We start from the raw sequence: 14,893 nt of genomic DNA, 5'->3' as shown, positions 1-14,893 counted from the left end.
AGCAGTATTGACCATTTCCTCAGTGACGTTAGCCAAAGAGGAAAATGCAGGCCAATCTGCTGTTTCAAGTTTCCAGCGTGGTGGACAAGCTGTTTCACAGCTTTCTCTGCCTCGGAATTTTAGAAATATTGGGAAGTGGTCACTAGAGAGTGGATTAGATCCAATCCCCCATGTAAATGCTGAAAACAAGTTCGGACTGGCTAATGATAAATCAATGGCAGTGAATGTTCTTGTTGGGGCATGGAAGTATGTCACTTCTCCGGTATTAAATATATACAGTTGGTGATTGCCTATAAATCTCTCAATGGCCCTGCCACGACGATTGATGTCGGGACTGCCCCACATTGGATTGTGACCATTGAAATCACCGAGTAAAAGGAATGGAGTTGGCAGCTGTTCAACCAAGGCATCCAATTCATCATCATTGACTCTGACATCTGGTGGCAAGTATATGGAACAAACTGTGACAGTAACGCCGATTGAAATTCTGACTGCCACGGCTTGCAGCTCTGTTGTTATTTGTACCGGTAAAGACGGGATGCGGTTTGAAACCAGTACAGCCACACCTCCACTGGCGCGGGTGTGGCTGTCATCATCTTTACGGTAGAGATCGAATCCTTTTAAAGAAATTCTTTCTCCAGATTTCAAATGTGTTTCCTGAAGTGCCACGCAGAGAGATAAAGTAGACGATGTCAGGTGTTTAATGTCAGAAAAGTTGTTGCGAAAACCACGACAGTTCCATTGGATTATTTTATAATCCATTATGTGTTTGAAGCAGCATTCTTTGTAAAGGTATCCCTCTTTAATTTTACAGCCGATTTGCCTTTTGGAGGTGAGGCTGGTGGTGTAACCACCTTATTAGTCTCCTCATCTGAGAAGTCGGAGAACTCACTCATAGACTGAGTCTCTGATCTTTTAGATTTAGAGAGGGCTGATTTTAATTTTTGTTTGTTGAGTGGGTTCTTATTAGCTTTTTTTGAACCCACATTTCTGGTTACTACCCCTGCTTTAGGTAGGGGTGTTCTTTTCTTTATACTCTCCTTTTCTTCTGTTTCTTTGGATTGAGTTAATAAACATCTAGCATGGCAAGTGAGAGATTCATTTGGTGAAACGGAAATGTCTGTCTGAACCCCACGTGTGTTTGTGGACTTCAAAACAGCAGCAAATGTTTTCTGTTTCACTGGTGCACTTGAAGTGACCATGCGACGAGCCTCTAGGTAAGATAAATTGTTGACAGTTTTTACCCGCTGAACCTCTTTCTCTCTCTGCCATGCAGGGCATTTCCGGGAGTAGGAAGGATGGGCATCTTTGCAATTCACACAGCATGGGATACTTTTACAATCGGTACTCTCGTGACCTTCAGTCCCACACTGTGCACATACGCTCTTTCCTCGGCAGGATGTTTGAGAATGTCCAAACCGCTGGCATTTGAAGCAGCGCAGCGGGTTTGGAATGTATGGTCGAACTGGGCAGCGCAGATATCCTGCAGTAACAAATGATGGTAATGTTGGCTTTCCAAAAGTGAGAATGAGATGTTTGGTTGGTATCAACTTGCCATCACGACGAATGGAGATGCGTCGGACAGCAGTGACACCTTGATCTGAAAGATTGATCTGGATATCTGATTCATCTTCAGACATCAGATCGATCTCAGATATCACACCACGTGACGAGTTCAAACTTGTGTGTGGTGTGATGGTGACATTTATGTCTCCTAGAGATTTAGTTTTTAAAAGCTTTGCTGATTGTTGAGGAGAGGCTGCCTCTACAAGTAAATCTCCTGACCTCAATTTTTGGATTTTTTTAAGATGCCCAATGGTTGATTCAAATAATTTTTGTATTAGAAAAGGAGAACATTTCGACAGAGATGTTTCTCCCGTAGCATGAACAATAAGGTAGGCTGGTTGGTTGGTGGAAATAAAATCGCTTGGTGGTGATGCATTGGTACATGGTGTTTTAGATTTTAGTGAATCCATATTGAAAAATTATTATTCAGCTCCTGGTGACCCCACCCACCATGGGGCCCAACAAGGGGATGCCGTCACATGGGAGATTCCCATAGACCGTCACACCAGGGTTTCCCAGGAGCTATACCCTCACAATGCAGTCAAGAAAAGCACATCTTGTCTGACGTGTCCGCCCGGTCTGCATCAATCGGTTGCCTCCAAGCCGAGGTCAACAATGACTCAACGACCAGCCGATTGACTCAAACGGAGCCTGATTTGAGCCTCCCGTTTATCCGAAGCAAAGGCCAAAGCAGTGTGTTGGGGACGTTATGTTGCCCCTCAACTACCAGGATCCCCCTTTCCGGCATACGGGTCACCACGCACGGCAAACACGTGGGTGGGCGTTCAGATCCCAGGGATGGTAAAGAAAAGTTACTAAACCATCTCTGGGAGGTCCCCTCACCACGGACAGGAACGCCACATCGAGGGGCTCGAGGTCTTCGGGGATCGCCACTCCGTCTTCCTTGTGGTTGATATTGTGATAAGGTATCTAGATTATTTCGAGAATGCCAAAATGGTGAGGATCTACGTGGACCACTTTCCGGAATTCGGAAAATCGGTTAAAAGAAACCTTAGCGAAAATTCAAGCGCAATTAAAACAATTAGGTTTAATTGCGCTTGAATTTTCGCTAAGGTTTCTTTTAACCGATTTTGATTTATAGCATTACATTCTTCTTTATAGTTCGGACTATCACTCGATATCCTCCTGCTAACTGGTCTATGGTTTCTTCGCTAATAGCGACTTGCACTGCATTATCAAATGTGCCAGGCTCTCTACTCATTACCGACCTCTTTATGCGATCATTTAGCCCACTAAGAAATTGCACCCTTCACCTTTCGTCTCGCTCTTTTTGTTGGCATCATTTGATTACTGCTGCTTCGCAGGCATCCTGACTTGTATGTTCAATGACAGTTTTCGCGGCTAAAGTTTGCAACCGTACAGCGTACGTTTGTTCGTCTTTGTCCCGTGCTTGTACACATGCATGAAATTCTTGAAGCCTCAAGAAATATGAAACTCTTAATCATGAATTTCTTAAACTCCTCATGTGTCTCCAGTGCTTCCATTTTTTCATCTTTCCAGGCGAAATCTCAGGCTATCCCCGTTAGTTTAAATTTAGTAATTTGTCAACGCTTAGGCATTGCTTCTTAGTCCAGTTGGTCAGTTTGGCAATCTCATCTATCGCCGCAAAATAATCCGTAAATTTAAACCCATCTGCGTCTCCTGAGAAGGGGATCAAAAAGACAAGAAATCCCAGTCCACCAAAACTGTCCCCTGTGAGACTTCTGGATGTCTCTCTTTACGCTGAACCTTCTGCTTCAGCCTCTATCCTAAAATTGGGGGCACTTATGCAGTTTAGCAGGTACGGAATGCAGGTAGATACGCAGTATCGATTATGGTAAAATTTGATACGCTGATTATGAATATGAAATTCATTTTTGCCCCAGTCAATTATTTACATTAAAAAAATTGTTGTAATTTTTTTTATTTTTAAGTAAGTAAAAACAAAAGGAAAAGGTTATTTCTGTCAAAATGTGAGAAAGGATTAGTTTACACCTTCGAGATACGCTAGGCAAAGGTTTAAACTGAAACAAATACGCTGGTAGTCTGTTGTGTCGAATTCGTTGCTTTGAACACGATTTGCTAGTCGATAATATTCTAAAAGTTTTATTTTAATATGGCAAATAGATTTCCAAATCTTACAGAATTTCGCCTCAAAAATTTATTCCAAACATCGGCCAGTAACAGGGAGGCGATTAACTGGGCTCAACAACACGGTTTGTTGAAAAGAGTGATGATTTGTGATGGCAATTGCGTGGGATACAACGAAATGCGATTAGAAAACAATGATTCTATGGATGGTGTCATCTGGCGTTGTTCAGCAGGTCGGGTTTGTAGGAAACAGGCATCAATTCGAAAATTTTCATTTTTTTCGGAAAGCCATATTGAAGTTTCCAAGATCTTGCAACTGATGTATCTGTGGGCTTATGAAGTAGATAAGCAGGACTTTTTACAGTTAGTTAGTTAGTTAGTTAGTTAAGGTTTATTGGCACAAGGGCCACATGGGCCAAGCTGTGCCACGACTTATGGTATATATAAGTACATAAATAACAATAAAAATGAACAAAACAAAAGACAGAACCAATAACAAAAATATACAACAGTTAAACTGTGTATAACAACCAGATGTATATAGATATGAATAAATAAATAATTAAATCTCTCTATAAATATTTGTAACTTTTAGAAAGTTCAATAATTTCTAAACATTTGGCCTCTGGCCGAAAATCTCTTTAAAACTTCCATTTCCAAAATGCTGCCTACGAATCCTTTCAGAGACAGTGCAATTGCTCAGTATGTGCTTAACACTTACAGTACAGTTGCAATACTGACACACAGGCTGGTCATCACCCTTTAAAAGGTATTGATGAGTCAGTCGAGTATTTCCAATTCTCAAACGAGTAAGAATGACTTCAGATCTCCTATCATATCGTTTGTTGTGTGTCCAATTTTCTAGTATAGGTTTGATCTCGTAAAGTTTATTGTGGACTTGTTCGTTCCACACATTTTGCCATCTCTCTACTAGTTTCCAATTTCATTTCAGTATTGTTGCAAACGCATTTTTTTAATGAAATTTTAAGAATATTTTTAGTTGTAAATAGATGAATTTACGCATTCGACATCATGTGGTAAATTGCCGAATTTTCAATGGTCCACACATTATTTTTTTGATTGCTTCATTTCATGCACAGAAAACATTTATATCTATACTATCAACAAAGAATTTTGATGGATTGAATAATATTTTGAGCGATGTCAAGTTTTATATTATGTGATCGAGTTAAGCCTAACACATGACTATATAATATCAAAAAATAAAATTCATGTTTAAAAATATAAAGAAAATATCTGTTAAATATTAAATACAACATTCATATGAGTAAAACAAAATGAAAACTTTGTCAATTGGTCGATTTACAAGTCAAAAACAAGCATTTGAAAATACGGTCATAAAACAATTAACGTTTATTGACTTTTGCAGTAGAGGGTAAAGCGGGGTATATTGACAAATTTTTTTCACAGTAGTAAATAAAGCATTTGTGTCAATAAAAAAATATTTTACACTGTTTAAAAGTAGAAAAAATAAAGAAAACAAAGATGTAATAATAACTGTTGAAGCAAAGCCAAAAATTTTACAATTGAATGATAAAAAATGGAATCTGTTAGCTGCCACGCAATAAAGGGTAAGTTGGAAAAATCACATGACCATAAAAGAGATAGACGAAATTAATCCAAGGGCAATGAGTTTTGCACTAACAGGAATTGAGGCACATTGAGCGTCGTGGTCTTGACAAGGCTAGATCCATGCGACAACTGACAAATTTTATGTAAAGTTTTTTGAGGTACCGAACATTAGGTTAAGATATGGTGGGAAAGTGTTCTTTTAGTGTCTGAGAACTGAACAGATGTTTCTCTCTCAGGCACAAAAGTTGACAGTTAGTTGATAAATAATTGACAAAAAGGCGACAAACTATGAAGTCATGATATAACATGTAATAAGTTGTAGCCTAATAATTCAGATCCTTACACATGTATACTTCAGGGGAATATTGGTCTAAAGCTGGAGGAGAGCTAACTTACCGCATCTTTTCAAATTTAACACAATATTTCTGATTTTTATGCTATTAAAAAGCGAGGAGACTGAAAAAAAGTGAGAAAAAAATTTACTGAATAAATAATGAAAAAAACCTGCTGATGTCATAAAAAACATCCAATAGTTTTAAAAAATTTTACAGAAGACAGAATGGTCAAATAGAAGTTTAGAACGATTTAATTAATTTAATAAAAAAATTCTCATAAAAAATAATAGTGCAATTAATAAATCGTTATAAAATATTTTTCACAGACAAAAATATTCGTAAAATTTGCATAGGTGACAGATAACGATGTATATATGCTGATCCATATATTTTTGAAAAAGTTATGTCTGAGCCCTTTTTAGAGGCCCCTTAAGGCCTATGCCCGAGTAACCTCGGGTTAAGGTCTGCGTGTTTGTACACGCAGCCCAAGGTATGTCGGAATAAGGGTTTAAGGGGTTCTAACTTGCAAATATTTCTGGCAAATATTAGGTTTGTTTCGACACGAGACCCTAACTGGTTTAAAACTGGCATACGCATTGTTCAGTTCTTGACTTTAAAATGACAATGCGCATACCTCATACAAATTCAAATTCAAACCAGTCAGGGACTTCTGTTGTAACAAATTTATTGTCCAAATAAGCAATTTTGAAAAGGTGACAACACTAATGTGATCCCCGATTAAAAAGGAAAAGATACGAAGTATAAGGATACACATAATTTCGCACACTTCCTACTGGTTTAATTCTTTCCACTCTATGAAAATTAAGAGTGCTTTTTTAGTATTCTTATATGGGTTTTTAGTATTGTAAGCACCGAGGTGGGACAACGAGGTAAGACCTACGTCTAATTTCGGCTAACAAGTCGGATGGACTTGCCCATGAGTCAAAGATGACTTATTTGTCGGTAGGAATCCCATAGGGACGGGACTACTTTTCATCCAATCGAGTGTAAAAAGAAAGGTGGAGTCGGGGTAAGGCGATAAACGAATATTCGAGCAAACAAGACACCATATAACAAGATAACAACAATTTAATGGAAACCAAGATATACGTTACAAAAATCCGACAAAAATGGGAGGGGACCTATAAAAAGCTATATATCCCTACCACGCGAAGAGAGAGAGAGAGAGAGAGTTCACAGAAATAGGTTCCATACCTCTTGGACAATCAGTAATTCAAATATGCTGTTGGTCACGATGATCGAATATTCCTTTAAAAGGAAGAATCGGTGGCACTTGAGGCACAATAGTCAAATATATTCCGTAGGCACAAAGGGTAAACTCGCAACTCGATCTAAATTGATGATTGACTCCCGAGGGGAGAAGGAAGCATCTTATATAGCTTTTTGCTGGGAAAGTTAATCACGTGCATGTGCTTAGGCCATAGGTGTTCCCGGGATTGGAAACAATACGGTGAATTCGAGCGCTAAGTATAAACTTAAGTTGCAAGATGATCTGTACTCAGCGTAAGAACAATGGATAGTTGACAGTTATATGGCCTGGGATGCATATTTTCTCGTCCAGGACCTTTTTTAGACAGGATGTTTATAATAAAAAAATTTTTAATTCAAAATAGGAAACAATTATTATAATTTTGCGTTCAGGGAAATTTCCAGATCTCACATTCACTCTACGCTTTCCTTAAAATCATACTTAATTAGTGTGATTTTAAAATTATATGCTCCATTATTGTTCAAAGGGGCAAGAGGTATGGTTACATAAAATTGGTGAAAGTTTTTGGTTTTTTCTATTTCTCTTTCTCGATAAATAATTAGTAACAAAGTTTACAAGGTGCTGCAACTTAGTCGCGTTAAACAGAAATTTGATATCAAGTATATACAAATAAATCCCGACGCATGTTAGACGCATGACAACATTTGTAGCTGGAGGGTAGGAGACACAAGTCCTGGGTTGCTTGAAAGTGGTTGGTTAGCTGAGTGACGTCATTATTGAGTTCAAGTCGAGAGTGCAGTTCAAAGTTCACAGTGAGTTGAGACTATTCATCAAAATTTTCATTGTGTGAATAAGCTAGATAGTTGGTCGGTTAATGTTACTATTTTGCATTTAAGGATATAAACAGAGTCAGACACCGAAAACATCGTAGATACGTTGGAAAAGTTTTTCCTTTGTCGTGTGTCCATGTAAATGAATTACTGGCACTTAAATCGATTATCTGGTCGTAGCGGTTTCGTAAATCAGCATTCTACGGGTTAAGGTGCTGAAATTGGACTGTTCACAGTTTAAAAAAATTAAGATCAGTGAAAAGGTGCTTGAAGTTATCACAGAGTTCGGTACAGAGGTAGGAAAATTTACAATAATTGTCGATTTACTCTTTCTCTCGATAATCTTTTCTAAAATCAAAACTAGCTAAACATAAAAATTTATCAAAGAAGTAAACTAAAGGTTACAATAATATGAAATATAACGCGAATACAAAAATATAAAATAATGTTTAAGATAATATAAAATAAACTACAAATGGATTACAATATAGCGATTGAGTGTTTAGTTAAGGGACCCTTAGTAGGTTTGAACAATGGATTGTTGTTTTCGTAGAGTTGGATTGCCTCAGGGTGTCACTTCCTGGGAAGTGCTAAGCAAGGTATCGGTTCAAGGTTGACCTATATCCTCGTTGAGGGAAATTTCTTCCGATCCTCTTTCCAATGGACGTTGTCGGTTTGTTGAACGACCTATTTTGCATCGCCGGTAATATCGATAGGTGCAGATGATGCAGAGTCCAATAACAATGATCCCAAGGACGCTGGTAATTATGGTTATTACCGAATAAGGGAAGGATGAGGGAGTTGATTTCGGAGTCACTCATAACAGGTGATTAAAGTCATAAGTGACGGCTGATAGTGATCGATTGGTGAGTTTAACATCGGAATTCGCGTTCAATTCTAAGTTAAGGGGAAGATGACCTACTAGAAACAGGTAAATGAATCAAGGTATGCGGCTGCGCGTAAGGAAAGGCATTACCCAAGAAAGTCCCGCAACCGGCCCTTGGCTTCGAAGGGCATACAACAAGGTAGATTCTGGTTCCTCATCTGATTTCGCTTCTGAAGCTTCACTTTCCCGTTCCTTGCTCTCACCTATGCTTTCCGGTTCCGGCTGCTCTTCCGGTAGAGGAGTGGGTATGAAAGTTCAAGATAAACTCGTCCCAAGGATCGAAAGAAGTGGTTTGTTGTAACGTCGCAGTATTTGTGTCCTCTTCCAGGGATGGAAGTGGCACAGCCGTTACATCAGGATTAAGGTTAAATTCTTTTCGCGCTAGTGTAAGTCTGCCGACTTCTAGGGAGAATCGTTAATCCCGAAACAGGAAGGTTTAGGGTCGTTTGCGTGTGGGTGTGGGAGAGGCGACATAGACGACAAGTGTCTCACAAAAAAACCCATTTATTTAAACACACAACAACTTACACTAAGCACAGTTCTTTACACAGGTGAACATTCAAATGTTTTCCTTTAGTTTATTTTGGACGTCGTGTTTCCTATCGTTGCTAGATAGTAGGCCCCAAAGCAGCAGCAGGTGAAGCGACTTGTCGGCAGGCATTGGCGGACTTTCCGATCAACCTCCTAGAGCACCTCTTGTCTCTCTTGAAAAACCTCTCAACAGATTGTCCCTTGTCTCCTCTGCCCGGCGATTACATTAATTAATCTTTTTCGTATGGTTCATGTTGATTCGCTCTACGTCCCCTCTTTCTCGCTTTTCGATTGGTCCCTCGCTTGTCTCCAAGCGAAAAACAACCCCCGTTCGAGTCATGAGAAAGAGCCGTCTCGACGAATCTACTTGACACCCTCCATTTACTCAAAACGGAAAGAATTGATGAAACTTTGAAACTTGCGCTCATATTTTCCCCATTGTTGTCTAGACTGAAATATTTTCGAAATTTAATGATTTGATGTGATGTTCCGTTTTATTGAAAACCTTTCCCTTTTTCCAAATTTTGATGATCTAACTTTCGTACACGAGCAACTTATCAAAAATCCATCTCTGCTGGTGGACTCTCGTCCACCACCTTTAATTATTAAATAATCATGTTTTGTTTTACATTAAGCCCTTTTTGCCTTTTGACATCTTTCTCCTTTTTTTTCTTGCGTCGTGGTTTCAAATGACTAACGCGTCTAATCCGATCTTTGATCGGTTTTTGTCCCCTTTAACAATGGACAATTTTCTACATTCGTTTTAACAATTTTCTAATATAAATGGTTAATGTCAACCCGTTTTTGGGACTTCACAGGGCTCCCTGCCATTTAAAAATGTGGCTTCAAGGCTAGCGACATTTTTACCTGGCAGCTCCGAAAGCAGCCAGTCCTTTCTTCCGTCTTTGCTAACTTGACATTACATCACCAATAATCTACAGTTCCGTTGTCATTTCATGTGTGTCTAATCTCACGGACTGAAGGCGTCGAGTCGTTGGACTAGCAGCTGTGTGTAAATCGTGCTCCGAAAAAGTTCGCATTTTTCGTGGTTTTTTGCGATTTTGGTGTGGTTTTTTGTCTTGATCCAGATAGATCTCACCGAGATGCTTCTGTTGGTGTAAAATTTATTATTGTGGACCCATATTTTGGCGATTTATAGAAGACAGAAAATTTGATTTTTGAACCGTTTTTCCAAACATTCTTCGACTGTTTGACCAGACTTGGTGACGGCTTTAAAGATGCCTTTAGGTGGTGAGTACACCCCCCAACTTTGATTTAAGAAAAACCATTTGCCTTTTGGCAACAGCGATTTTTGTTCCAAACAATCAGAGGCCCGCATCAAGCTTTCTCTGTGGTGCACACTTCCAATCTTCGAGTTGTCTGGAAAGGAGTTGAGATCCAACCTTCTCCAGTGATTTGGTCCAATTGCGATAACTTTTAACTGAAATATAGCGGTTTTTCTTTCTTCGACATTTCCACACTTTGAAGTCATTGACCTCTCTGTCAACAATTTTTCAACGGCCGCTGCTGACGTCAAAAGACGGAGATCGTGATAACTTTTACATGTCCCTGTGCTTTTTCTCAGAACTGGAAGCGAAATTACCTGACAGATAAAAAAAATTGTTATGTTTTGAAGCAACATTGCTAATTCTGTCACGCAAATTAGAATAAGTTTGTATATTTACTGTAACTATATTTAAGGTAGTTTTATTCTATCCTTTAACCTCTGCGCCATCAGGTGTTAACCTGACAGTGCAGATAGGCTTGGAACTTCGGTTCCCATATTCCAACCACTCTTCAGCTTTGGGTTTAAGTACATTACACAAATACTTGGGCTAACTTTCCACTGTTTGACTCGCATCGTCTCCAGGGTTACGATCAACAACCTTAGCAGCTTCAACAGACTTTTACGCCTAGTGACGTCATTTGTGCATAGTGCTCGCTAGGCTCCCGGCTTTCCACGTTTTAAAACATCTTGGAAAAATCGATAACCAGAAGCAACGAACAGAGAACAACTAAGCTGAATGACATCATTGAACATGGAGAATTCAATTCTGGAACCAAGGGTGAATCTTACCCTTTTAGAGGAATTAGAAAAAACGAATCAAGATAACTAGAGGAGACAATCGACACACAAAAACAGAGAATAACTAATGACCAGGAGCCAACTGAAAAAGCTTTAATAAATTTTCGTACAAAACTCTTGAATTAAAGTCAAATTCAAATTGCAAGTTGCATGGTGGTTCCTGATCAAAATAAAGAGAAGAAAATAAAGAAATAAGGACTCGAACTTATGTTTGTATAACCTTTGTAATTCAAATTTGAATTTAGCTGTAATAAAGGAAAAAGCGATTTTAATGGGCAAAGTAATGGACTTATGTCCAGAACATACCAACTCAAGTATTAGAATTAACCAGCGCCTGGAAATTAGAGAGCATGTCGCGAAGATGTACGGCTACATGAACAAAATGTAAAAAATACTCAAAGAAATAAGAACATGTATACAAGCAACAGCGCACACTGTTGACCAACCGATGTTCAGCGACATTGTCAAAAAAAATTTAAAACCAAGCTATACAACAAAAAATATAGAGCGATCTATAGAACAAAATACACAAAAAGAAAGAACCAACAAATCGCATGTAGTTATAATCTATCCGAAGGAACAAAATGCTGACTCACCAACAAATATGACAAAAGTCATAAATGAAATAAAGACACAAATAGAACAACACAGATTAAAAGTTAAGATATTAGCAGTTAAAAAAACAACAACGGAATTTGCATCCGTGTAAGGAATAAAAAAAAGTGTTCAATATTGGAAACTGAAATTAAAAGCATACCTAGTGTGCAACAAAAAATCACAAACAAGTGCTCGGTTGGTTGGTAATAGTTTTTTGGCACAAAGGCAACACAGGCCAAGCTGCGCCACAACACATGGTATAAATAAATACATAAATAAATAACAATAATAAATAAAACAAAATAAAACAACAAATAACATAAAACTGATAACAAAAATAAATAACTATTAAAATATATATAGTAACAAGGTGTAAATATAAAACAAACAAACAATAAAATCTGTTTATAAATATTTGTAACTTTTAGAAAGTTCAGTAATTTATCAACAATTAGCCTGTGGCCCAAAATCTCTTTAAAACTTACATTTCCAAAATGCTGCCTACAAATCCTTTCAGAAACAGTGCAATTGCTCAGTATGTGCTTAACGCTTACAGTACAATTGCAATACTGACACACAGGCTGGTCATCACCCGTCAAAAGGTATTGATGAGTCAGTCGAGTGTGTCAAATTCTCAAACGAGTAAGAATGACCTCGGATCTCCTGTCATACTGTTTGTTGTGTGTCCAATTTTCTATTATAAGTTTGATCTTGTAAAGTTTATTGTGGACTTGTTCGTTCCACACATTTTGCCATCTCTCTGCTAGTCGTTTTTTAACGACTAGCTTCAAGTCACCTCTTTCAATAAACATTGTATGCTGAAAAGGACTTGCTGACTTTGCAGCTGCGTCAGCTTCTTCATTCCCTCTTATACCTACATGGCCTGGGACCCAACAGAATTTTACAAAAATATTACTCGCAATAAGATGGCAAAACAGTTTGCGAATTTTAATCACTATAGAGTGAGAACTAGGTTCATGTGAGATCAAAGCCTGAAGTGCACTAACTGAGTCAGTGTAAATAACACAGCAACGATGACCTTTACTAATTATATATTTTAAGGCTAGATAAATAGCCTGCACACTCTGCAGTAAAGATGGAAGAATTTGATGCAATTTGTTCTGCCACGATCTCATCCTGGCAGACAAAGGCTGAGCCAACGTAATCAACCGATTTCGATCCATCAGTATAAATAGAAATTAAATTCCTGTCGTAGTGTTGAATTTCTGCAAAGTGCTGCCTATAGATGTAGTCCGGGGTGGATTCCTTAGGAAACTGCTTTAAGCTAAAGTCAACATTAATCACAGGAGTTGACCAAGGTGATATATTATCGACCTCGACCTGTGAAATGTTGCTTGTGTCCAGGTCAATCGTGCTGCTTACATTCTCCATTCTAATGTCAAATGTAGGGACACAACTTGGGCGAGCTGTAAATAATCTTTTCAGCTGAGTATCTGATACTCTACAATAAACTGAAGGTTTAGCCAGAGATTTCTGTTTAATGTAATAGAACAAAGACAACTGCTCTCTCCTGAGAGATAGTGGAGGCTCATAAGCATCCACGTACAAACTTTGAACAGGAGAAGTTCGAAATGCACCAGTGCACAAACGCAATGCTTGATGGTGGATTGGATCCAGCATCCGAAGAGTAGATTCTCGCGCAGAGCCATAAACAACACATCCATAATCCAGCTTAGAGCGAACGAGGGCTCTATATATCCTGAGCATCGAACATTTGTCTGCTCCCCAGGATGAGCAGCATAATACCTTTAAAAGGTTCAGAGATTTTAAACATCTACTCTTCAAATTGCGCAAGTGTGGTAAGAACGTCAATTTATGGTCAAACACGACACCCAAAAATTTTGCTTCATTGACCATTGGGATTTTAACCCCATTTAGGTGAATTTCAGGGTCCAGGTGCAAACCACGCCTTCGGCAAAAGAGGATGCACGAGGTCTTCTCTGCATTAAAAGTAAAACCATTGATCTTGGACCAACTGTCTATGCGATTTAGGGAGGTTTGCAGTTGTCTTTCAATAAAACTCATGTTAGTAGACTGACAGGAAATCTGAAAGTCATCCACATACAATGAGTGTTTCACACTGGGAGGAAGACACTTAGCTATGCTATTAATTTTGATTAGGAACAGAGTCACACTCAGAATAGAACCTTGAGGAACACCCTCTTCTTGTGTGAAAGGCCTAGAAAAAGTGTTGCCCATCCTGACTTGGAATCTACGATTCTGCAGGAAGTTTTTTATAAAAATTGGCAGATTACCCCGCAGTCCAAATTCATGCAGATCACGGAGTATTCCATATCGCCAGCAGCGATCGTAAGCCTTCTCTATATCGAAAAACACAGACACTAAGTGCTGTCGTCTTACAAACGCTTCGCGTATAGATGTTTCAAGGTTTACTATTCTATTTTTGTTTGGGGCTTATGTTTTGTTAGGACGAAGGTTTCCTCACCATTCACCTTCAGTAATTAAAAAGAGAAGAAATAAAACCCAACTCACCGACGAAAGAAAAGCGCCATAGGACTCACGCACATTTTCGCTCCCCGAGCGGCAAAGAATAGGTTTGCACCGAGAAGAGGGGGGAAGAACCCACAAACACGAAATAAAACTCGCTAAACCTTAAGTAATAACGTCCCGGAAAGAATTGTAAAAACAAATAATGTAAAAGGTTAGTGAGTAAACTGTCGGAAAAAGGGCTGCCAGACGATGAAAAACGTTATTGTTAGCATTTAAGTATGTAAATGAGGGAAGTGACCGCATTCAGAATTGTGACGTCACCTCACACTATAATTCCCGAGTCTCAAGTGAAGACGGAGAAGTGAATTCTGATAGCAACGAGCTTAATGAGCTTTGCAGCAGTAATAGAGAGGTGTCCGATAGGATCTCGAATAGTTCCAAGGTAATTTGAAGTCATTCGAATTTGGATCGACAGTCTGAGAAAGTCTTGAGAGTTTGAGGAAATAGGTTCCGAGTATATTGAGGTGACGATTAGAATCTCTAGTTTATAAGAATTATTGTTATAAGTTAAGCTTTTTGGTTTTGTCGGATTCCCAAAAGGAATAGTTAAGTTAAATATAGATTTGAATTGAGAATTGTCAAGTTGACTTTGTTGAATTTCTTAGAATAAATTAT

The 14,893-nt window shown here is 38.6% G+C and overlaps 1 protein-coding gene across 1 annotated transcript; it reads right to left on the bottom strand.

Annotated features, from left to right (window-relative positions):
• Positions 1–523: 523 nt before the first annotated feature.
• LOC136979269 (uncharacterized) lies at positions 524–2,412 on the bottom strand. The gene has a single exon (XM_067275212.1). The coding sequence runs from the start codon at positions 1,974–1,976 to the stop codon at positions 762–764; it is 1,215 nt and encodes a 404-aa protein (XP_067131313.1). The 5' UTR covers positions 1,977–2,412; the 3' UTR covers positions 524–761.
• Between the last annotated feature and the right edge of the window lie 12,481 nt (positions 2,413–14,893).

The sequence above is a fragment of the Centruroides vittatus genome, unplaced genomic scaffold, assembly GCF_030686945.1.
Source record: "Centruroides vittatus isolate TY-2023 unplaced genomic scaffold, ASM3068694v2 contig_60, whole genome shotgun sequence".
NCBI classification, from domain to species: Eukaryota; Metazoa; Arthropoda; class Arachnida; order Scorpiones; family Buthidae; genus Centruroides; species Centruroides vittatus.
This window is presented reverse-complemented; position numbering and strand designations above follow the sequence as displayed.